The following is a 10,339-nucleotide window of genomic DNA, read 5'->3' as shown; positions in this document are numbered from 1 at the left end:
TATTTTGCTCAGAATTAAACAGCGTTTCGGAAGTGTAGCATACCTGAAAGCAGTGAGATGATCGCATCACATAGAATAGAAGAAAACCAGAAACATCGTAATGTGACTGTTCTTGAACAGCGGGCAAGAATTAGAAATAGCATGTTGAGCAGTCAGTCAACGCATAGCTACTTTTCAGCAGTCATGTTGTTTATTAAAATGTTTTGTGTGCCTCTCAGCGTCGGTTCTGGAGGACAGGAGCGTTGTCCTAAATGTTATGGAATGTCACGCCATTATGATTACATTAAAAACTGGAAGCAACTTTCAAACGGAGCTCGTGAGAGACGCATCAAAGCATGTGATGGCATGCCAGTTTCCTTTATGGATAAACAAGAGCTGATAACAGAGATTTCATGCATTTATGATAAGAATAATCAATATTACAGTTATTAGACTAACCCTCATAATTGTTCACCTTTTTCTGATGTTGTAGTTTCTGTATTTTAGCTATTTTAGCCTTGATATCAAATAAATAAAGGAGGGGTGGTGCTTTTAAAATGTTCTCCAAATCATTAGTCCCTTTGACCTCTAGCTGTTTCCCAACTTGTCACCTGAAAGCGCGCGGATCTGTGCAAATCACGGCTTATGTCTCCAATATCTCATGACATCCGGACTTGAAATTGTTTTTAACGGTTTGCAAATTTATGACAATTTTAGGTAAACTTCAAAAGACCGTAGCATTCCTTAAGATTCTTATTAATTAATATTTATAAAATGTTATGTTCATTCACTTAGATGAGCTACTTTTAGTTTATTCTACAATTATAAAAATGTGTTGTCATGCTTATTGTTTTTGTCTTTAATGAGTTATTCAAAATACATTCAAATGCAAAAGAGACAATATTATTGAGTGCCTAATAATTAACAAAAATTACATTTCTTATAACATGGAGTAGCTATTTAAATTTGGCTATTAAGCTCTCTGATATCTCTGACCCTGATATCTAACAAAAAAAATGACTCTGAGGCAATTATATATCATAATAAATGACTACAGTGCACCATTTGTTTTAGACAAGACCAGAAAAGCATTAAGCCAACTATCGGAAATAAATCAGATGATTTTGAAATTTTCTGTTTCGAAATACAAGGGAAAAAGTAACAACATGAGACTCCGAGCTCTCCTCTCTGCTCGCACCCATGGATCCTAATGAAGTATCAGATGACACTTGTTACAGAAACGTCACATGATTGCTGTATTAAATTAGAGCTCGTGGGGGTGACTGTGAGAGGGGAACAAGAGCAACAGAGAGTTCAGGGGTCTGAGATCGAGCAGCTGGAGCGGGGGACATACAAGAAAAAGCCCTTGGAAAAATTGTATTTGTATTCTCATCCAACAAATCGACTTGATTCATTCGGAAATGTTACTTGTGCTGGTCTTGGCGTTTTTCGTTCCTGTAACGAACAGCAAAAAAAGTAAGTAGCCTAGGGACTTGTTTAACGAAATAATTCATTTTTTTTCTTCCAGCAGTGAATAGCTATTTATAATTCTTACATTTTAAAGCAGTTAGTTAAGGTTTTATTTTATTTATATAATAATGTTTTGACAAGCGATTGTTAAATCGAACATATTTTTATATTTAAACCACTAAAACTATAAGCTATTTTATAGAGCAGACTAGGCTATAAAATTGATGTGAATTCATAAAAAAGTCGACTAGATTGAGTTATAAAACAAATATACATAATTTGTTGGAATAAAGCTGTTTTCTTCCGCGAGCAGCAGTCTCATGAAACTAATTATGGTCCCGCCTGATAGCCAGAGTCTTTAGAAAAACTTTCGTTCACCCACCTGACTGTAAGAATATGTTACTGTCCTCACATTTTCAATAACTTAACTCGGAGGAGAAAGTCCATAAGCATATAATTTCTAATTTACATTTAGCAGACGCTTATAGTGCATTTAGACCACAGATTATTTTACCACTGTGTCCCCCTGAGAATCGAACCCACAACCTTTTGCGCTGCTAAGGCAATGCTCAACCACTGAGCAGCAGAAATTTTAGGTTTATGTCTGTTTCTGTATCAATAGCCGAGCAGAAAGTAACAAGCCCATCTTTTCCCTGCTATATTTTATGAAATTTAAAACGCCTAATCCAAGTAAATTATTGTCCATTTATTTACTTCGTGGTCACGAGATCTTTGAGTAATTAAGGTCAGTTCAGAAGACTTTCACGGTGTTTTTCTTTTCCCTGTCACTCGTACAGCTTATGGTGACATGTTCCCTCACAAACACAAACTCCCTTTTCCATTCCCAATCCCTGGATGGGAACCGGACACGAACCCTTGGAACGAATCTCTGTATCCCTCCTTCAAACAACAGCTGAATCGCAGACATGGTAAGGGTTTGATAAAAAAAAATTCAAAATGTATTAATTATAACATGATTATTAAAAATGTTTTACACAATGGTGAGATAACAGCCTACTTTGTCAAAATAATTATTTGTCGTTTTCTCAAAATTCATACTAAGAGTACATTTGGGGGGGGGGGGGGGCTACCATTTTAACATTTTAAACGTTTTGTTTAATACATTTTTATTAGAGGAATTAAGGGGGAAAGACCTGCATATTCCCTTTAGAATTGTGTAAGCCCTCTTTTAATTACTTTCTGTGTGAATTTGTGTAAATATTTCAGTTTCAAATATTTTTTGGGGGGAAAAAATTAAAAACAGTTTGAAACCTTATGTTCCTTCTTAAGTTGTTGAATATTCCCCCCGTTTTGTCTTAGCAAGAGAGACTGATTTTCTCAAGTTACTATATTAACATATGAGATGGGGACAGAAGAATGTGCTGCATGACAGGAAAGACCACACACTAATCTTTCAATGCTCTCTCACAGACAAACCACCGAGGGTGCTCCTTACCAGCGACAGTCCTGCAATGAACGGCTCGTGCATCTCGTTCACTGCAGCTCTGGAGTTTCCACCGTGTCAGAAGGAGGACAGCAGCGGCAACCTGGTGTATGATGAGCACTGTGGGGACGGTATGATGGAGGCCTCAGGTGCTTCATACACCTGTTATCTCTAAACAATGTACAATTGCAAGGGAAAAAAAGACCTGTATTTTAAAACGTTGCATTTATATGCCCCCAAAAAAGGAAGAAATGCTTTTTTCATCTGAGTGTCTAAAACATTAACTTATTTTTCAGCCAATGGACATGTGCGCTCAGGATACGTGTTTAACTGGACATCCTGGTTGGATGACTATGGCTTTGGGAAGTGTACAGATCTGAAGAGGTGCAATGTTTTCCCTGATGGAAAGCCTTTTCCTCAGACCAATGACTGGAGACGTAGAGGTTATGTGTATGTGTGGCACACCATGGGTGAGTATCTGCCATCTTACCCGACTGATATCAGTGTTTTAATAATTCCCTTTACATAATGCAAGCACAAAAATGGACCATCATCGTGTGGTTTCTCTCACAGGCCAGTATTTTGAGACATGTGATGGCTCCTCCTCCCATCTGACCCTGAACACCACAAACATGACATTTGGAGCAGGTGTGATGGAGGTCATGGTGTACCGTAAACAGGAGCGCAGGAAGTACAGCCCACTCTCTACAGACAGTACCGTATTCTTCATAACAGGTCTGCCAGTTACTTTCATCTTGTTTTAATCATATTTACATACAGGATCAAAACTACACTATGATCTTTTAAAAAAAATAAAAAATGAATTCATAATTAATGTATATAATATACATGTAATATGATATCAATATTAGTGTATTAATATATAATTGTATTATATAATTCAAATTTCAACATCATAACTCCAGTCTTCATTGTCACATGATCCCTCAGAAATCATTCTGATATGCTGAATTAAAAAAACATTTCTTCTTATTAATGTGGAAAACAGTTGTGGTGTTTAATATTTTTTGTGGAAACCATGATACACTATAACATTATAAAAAAAGAAATAAGTAAACAATTTAAATTAACACTTTTATTCGGGATGTATTAAATTGATTAAAAGTGACAGTAAAGACCTTTATAATGTTACAAATCATTTATGTTTCAAATAAATTGTTAATTGAACTTTCTATTCATCAAAGAATCTTGCAAAAAGTAACAGTTTACACAAAAATATAAGGAACCAAAAATGGTTACAAGGTAATGAGAACCATTAAAAGAAAAAAAAATGCAGAACATTCTATTTTGCCATGACAAAAATATATTACATTTTAAAATATATTCCAGTAGAGCATTTATTCTAAATTGTAATAATTTAGTCATTACTGTATTTTTGATCAAATAATTGTCAGAGACATTTTTATTTTTTTTTATTTTAATAATTCCAAACTTTTGACTTGTGGTAGTGTGTATGATTGTGTGTGTATAATATATGTATATGGATGTATGTACCATATATATATATATATATATATATATATATATATATATATATATACATACACACACACACACTCAACGGCCACTTCATTAGGTACACCTGTTTAATTGCTAATCAGCCAATCACATGGCAGCAACTGTATTTTCATATAATGATGTGGTGAAGATTACTTGCTGAAGTTCAAACCAAGCATCAGCATGGGGAAGAAAGGGGATTTAAGTGACTTTGAACTACTGTACTGGGATTTCCATGCGCAACCATCTCTAGGGTTTACAGAGAATGGTCCAAAAAAGAGAAAATATCCAGTGAGTGGCAGTTGTGTGGACGAAAATACCTTGTTGATGTCAGAGGTCAGAGGATAATGGGCAGACTGGTTAGAGATGATAGAAAGACGACAGTAACTCAAATAACCACTCATTACAACCAAGGTATACAGAATACCGCCTCCAAATGCACAACACGTTGAACTCTGAAACAGATGGGCTACAGCAGCAGAAGACCACACCGAGGCTTCAACTCACACAAGCCAACCAAAATTGGCCAACAGAAGATTGGGAAAACGTTGCCTGGTCTGATGAGTCTCGATTTACATTCAGATGGTAGGGTCAGAATTTGGTGTAAAGAACATGAAAGCATGGATCCATCCTGCCTTGTCTTAATGGTTCAGACTGCTGGTGGTGGTGTAATGGTGTGGGGGATGTTTTCTTGGCACACTTTGGGCCCCTTAGTACTAATTGCAAATTGTTTAAATGCCACAGCCTGAGTATTGTTGCTGACCATGTCCATCCCTTTATGACTACAGTGTACCCATCATCTGATGGCTACTTCCAGCAGGATAATGCACCATGTCACAAAGCTCAAATCATCTCAGACTGGTTTCTTGAACATGACACTGATTTCACTTTACTCAGATAGCCTCCAGAGTCACCAGATCTCAATCCAAACAGAGCAGCTTTGGGATGTGGTGGAACGGGAGATTCACATCATGGATGTGCAGCCGACAAATCTGCAGCAACTGTGTGATGCTATTATGTCCATATGGACAAAAAATTCTGAGGAATGTTTCCAACACCTTGTTGAATCTATGCCATGAAGAATTAAGGCAGTTCTGTAGGCAAAATGGGGTCCAACCAAGTGGCAACCTCTCGCTCTCTCTCTCATGAAGCCCTTACAGAAGTAACTTAAACTGTAATTCATCGACTGGACTCTAGAGGCTGGCGCAAAAGGGAGTCAATCTCATAGACTCCCCATGTTAAAATGCCCAACTTTACAGCAGAAAAAACACGTTTACAGCCTGGTTCAAAAAAAGATTTTGGTCTATATAGCAAATTTTGCCCTTAATGACAACTGTGAGGGGGTGAAACTTTTTTATAACTTATTCGTTTAAATAGTATTAAGTCTTAAAGTTCTGCATAATTAAGGGCGCAGACACTTGAGTGACAGGTGAATTGCTGCTGCTGTCCCCGCCGTGAAGCTAGGTGGGCATGGTTTCAGCAACCAGCTCCCGCCTTTTTGTCCATTTTCGATTATCCGGGAGTGACATGAGGTAATGCACTGTCAAGATGGCGACGGCCGGCTCCGTGTACTTATGGATTCAAAAACGCTCTTTGGAAACCTTTGTTTGACGTCACGGACACTACGTGTTTTTATACAGTCTATGGGTCCAACTCAGTACTAGCAAGGTGTACTTAATAAAGTGGCCAGACAACATATATATCCTGATGGATATATTATGCATATATACATATACATTATATATTATATAAAAAACCCTTCTTTTATTTAAAAATAAATACTTTTTCTTCATCCAGATAAGATACCGCTCTCTGTGAATATTTCCCAGAAGCATGCAGCCAGCATAACTGACAAAAAAGTCTTTGTCAGAGGGTCAAATGTGATTTTCAACGTCCAGATCCATGACCCAAGTAACTATCTGAAGACAGCTGATGCAGTGGACTTCATTTGGGACTTTCGGGATGGCAACCAGTTGGTCACCCACAGAAATATTGCAACCCATGTGTACAACATGCTTGGAAATGTTACAGTCAAGCTCCTCGTGGAGGCATCATTCCATGTGCCCTGCCCACCACCGACTCCAACACCAATGCACTTTACTCAGGCTCATACGACAGGTAATCTCATAAACACAGGCACTTTACACACCCAGACAACATATCCTATTATCCAAGCCAGACGTATCATATTCATTATTATCCATCAGGACAAAATGTGTCCATTTATCTTGCAGAGTAAAGCAAATTTATGCTTACAGCTGCTGTCATTTTAAAAGCCAGCCAGTATACAGTCGTTCTATTAAATAATTCAATCACTTTTGTGTGTTGCAGAAATGCCTACGCTACCACCTGGCACTCATGCATTCACTAGCAAACTAGAGACCACTAAGGGTGAGATGAGTTGTGTTTGAAGCAAGAAAAAAAAAAGTCTAATATATCACACAGAATAGTTAAAGGACATTTCTTTTCTTTTTAATTCCTGCTCCAGCTCCTGTCATCACCAATCCTTCACCAACGACCACTCATCAAGTCTCTACAACCGCTGCCCCAACAACTGAACCACTCCGAACTGATTCAGAGGTGACGTCTATTACAGCAACCGCTGTACCCGAAGCCAGTTCAACCTATAACCAGCCCACCTCACCGCCGATGATCAGAAAAACACACTTCAAGGAGTCAGACTGTTTCCGCCATATGTATGGCTCCTTTGAAGGCGAGATCAACATCATTGGTAAGAAGATTGTTGGACTACTTATTTTCAAAAAGCAATAATTTATGGCAAACACATTAGAGAACATCTCAAAGTATCATGTTTTTGGTATGTATCAGGGTTGTTGTAAACTAACTAAAGCTTTCATTTGAGCTTTATATCTCATCATTTGAACTTTTAACTGACAATTTTAAGAAGAAAAATTGGAAGCATGAGAAAGTTCTAATTACATCTTTTTTTGATGGTGGAAACATAAAATATCTGTTTCTATAGATCCTCCGCCAGCTCTGCAGAACCAGCCAGACAATCAGATTTTAAAGGTGTCGGCTGACAAAGTGTCCAACACATCTGTAAACTTCATGGTGTCGTGCTCGGGCAGGTAAGATTCACATAACAAGCCAGAAAGTGAAGAGCATTTATTAGATGTAGATGATTCTGATCCACAGTGACTATTTGAAGCCCTGCAGCCGAGACATTTCACAGCATGTCATCGTCAGAAACGTCACAGAGATTCAGTCACTCACATTTACAACACAGATGACCTCTGATCACATGTTACACACATTTAATCTCTCTTTTTCTCAGTGCTCCCTCAGTGGCCTGCACCATAGTGACCAACTCCTCCTGTCGGGAGGTCAAGAATATCGTCTGTGAGGACGTGGCTCCTTACGGCGAAGGATGCAAGATCAGTTTGACGCGCATTTTCCAAACGCCGGGCAACTACTGTGTTAACATCACATTGGGTCTGCCTGGAGGCTTGGCTCTTGCAACCGCTACCTCAGTTAAAATTGGCAACAGCCCTGACACAAGTCAGTCTTAACAATCAGTTAATTTTGTATATATATATATTTTTTTTTATAACATTTGATTAATATCTAATTTCGAAGCAGCATCACAGTGTTATTTTTTGTATTATTTCGATACTATTATAGTATTTATTCATGTTTTAAATAAGCTTTGATTTCTTTTATTATTTGCTTTAAGTTTTATTAATCTTTTATGCATTTCTAATCTTTATCAGTTTTTTAAAAAACATTTCTATTTAGCTTTTTTATTTTGGGTTTAGTCATTTCAAATACATTTTTAAGCTTTTTTCAGTATTTTACTATTGTAGTATTTATTAATATTTAGAATTGGCTTATATTTTTAGAATTTGCTTTATTTTTAATTTTAGCAATTTTAGTATGTTTTAGTGCTAATGTCATTTTTTTGTCTGTTTTTAAAACATTTCTATTTAGCTTTTACTTAAGTTTGTTTTAATAAGGTTTTTCATCTAATACTATATACTTAATATACTATAATACTATACTTAATTTTATTTTAGTATTACTTCAGTATTGTTTGTATACTATTTATGTATTTTTAATATTTTGAATCCGCTTTAATTGCAAAATTAGCTTTTTTTGTCATTTGTATTAGTTGCACTTTTGATACTTTAATCATTTTTAGATATTGTCAAAGCAACATTTATCATTTTTGTTTTTTAAGTTTATCATTTCATATACATTATTTCTATTTTAAAATAAACTATAGTATTAGTTAGTAACACTGCTACTGTGTTAGTAGTGCCTAATTATTTTCCCACAATTTTGTTCCCCACCAATATTACAAATGTATAATTAGATGTACTTAAATTCTATAATTACAAACATTATATTTGACTACTGAATATCTCTAATGCTTTCTCTTAGACTCTCCTAAATCCTCCCATGTTACTGAGGTGGTTCTGTCTTCCAGTGCTGTGCTTATTTCCATCATTGTTTTCATTGTCATCATGGTTTACAAGTGAGTACCACTAACAAAACTGAAATTTGAAAAACATAAGTGTGCAAATTTATCTTAATTACATATGTTTTTTATTCCTTTCAGGCGATATAAGGCATATCGTCCAGTGAGAGGCTCGGTGTTGGATGACGCTGAGAGAAATGCTGGTAACTGGAGTTTAAGAAAACTAAGAGCAACTCTGTTCTCTGCTGATGAGGAGAGAAGCCATTTATTGACAGAGAGGCCTCTATAGACTGATCTGGGATTCTGCAGCAATCAGTTGCTATTTATTTTATATTAATTTGGCTGTAGTTTATCTGAGACAATAACAGAAGTGATCTAATAGATTAGATAACATTGGTATCTTCTCATCAGTTTAGCTAGAATAAGTAATCATAACATTTTAGTTATAGCACGTGCAAGATTTAAAGATTTTTAATGGAAGATTTGGCATGAATGAGCCCAGATATGACAGATTTACAGAGGTTTCCATCATCTAAATGACTAAAACATCTACTAACTGACCAAATGTGTCCCATGCATAAGTGATCACAGTTTGTTTTTGTTTTTTTTAACCAAAATATAAGTTGGGATTTAAGGCTGAAAATTATTGCTTTTGCACATTTTTCTGATGATGCTTTTGGCATTTAATCTGACAGGTTTATATGGAATGTTGCTTATAATTTGCAGACAGGATTAGAAAATCTAAAGTAAGTTGATGTACGTTTTGTAATGTTCTGAAAAGTTATACATTGTTTTGAACATGGTTAAACATTTTAAATGTCTGGGACCTGAATTCTATGCTTTTTTTTTTTTTAAAAAGAGAGACTATGTCACGAGACTTATGAAATGTCGTTTCATAAGAAAACACTTTACTAACAAGTTCCTTTTATAAAGCATTAATTGAAAATTGGTAAATCTTTTACCGAACACATATACAAATGCAAGGCATATGCTTATTTAAAATTAACATTCAACAGGAATTTTCACAAATATGAATCTCCTATTAATGATAATAAATGTATCCACTTCTGTAAGTAATATACAAAAATATTCTAATAAAATGTCTAAATCACTTGCTAATGATCTACGCAACCTGTCATTTTCTAAATCTTCATACTCTTAAAAATAAAGGCTCTTTTTTTTTTTACATTTTTTTTTTTTTGCACAGTGATGCCACAGTGGGTAAAATAAGGGTTCCTTTTGTATTTTTTTTTCTATCAACAATATTTTGAGAAATGGAGAGTCCCAATGGTCCTTCACATCATAGGTGCCAATAAAGACTTTTTAAGAGTGCACTGGTATTTGAACTGACATTGAAATTAAATATTTAGGGATGGGAGGGATGGAGGGAACAACCTTCCCGTTGACAAAGCAACACTTAAACGCACACACACAGCAACTGTAAAAACATTCAACAAATACTGACACAAAGAACAGCCAAGGAATCACAA

The 10,339-nt window shown here is 35.8% G+C and overlaps 1 protein-coding gene across 3 annotated transcripts; it reads left to right on the top strand.

Moving 5' to 3' along the window:
- Positions 1 to 1,230: 1,230 nt before the first annotated feature.
- On the top strand, positions 1,231 to 9,971 carry LOC127935261 (protein QNR-71). Of its 3 annotated transcripts, none has more exons than XM_052532957.1 (12): positions 1,234 to 1,455; positions 2,247 to 2,378; positions 2,881 to 3,042; positions 3,190 to 3,363; positions 3,467 to 3,628; positions 6,209 to 6,529; positions 6,743 to 6,802; positions 6,900 to 7,142; positions 7,395 to 7,500; positions 7,707 to 7,930; positions 8,813 to 8,906; positions 8,991 to 9,971. In XM_052532957.1, exons 1-12 carry the CDS (start codon positions 1,401 to 1,403, stop codon positions 9,136 to 9,138), a joined length of 1,881 nt encoding a protein of 626 aa, XP_052388917.1. In that variant the 5' UTR covers positions 1,234 to 1,400; the 3' UTR covers positions 9,139 to 9,971. The 3 variants fall into 3 exon arrangements, with proteins under 3 accessions (XP_052388919.1, XP_052388917.1, XP_052388918.1); XM_052532958.1 differs by having other exon boundaries at positions 1,235 to 1,455; positions 2,881 to 3,024; XM_052532959.1 differs by lacking the exon at positions 6,743 to 6,802 and having other exon boundaries at positions 1,231 to 1,455.
- Positions 9,972 to 10,339: the final 368 nt, after the last annotated feature.

The sequence above is a fragment of the Carassius gibelio genome, chromosome A19 (assembly GCF_023724105.1).
Source record: "Carassius gibelio isolate Cgi1373 ecotype wild population from Czech Republic chromosome A19, carGib1.2-hapl.c, whole genome shotgun sequence".
NCBI lineage: Eukaryota > Metazoa > Chordata > Actinopteri > Cypriniformes > Cyprinidae > Carassius > Carassius gibelio.
The sequence above is the reverse complement of the archived record's forward strand: the minus strand, read 5'-3'. Positions and strand labels throughout refer to the sequence as shown.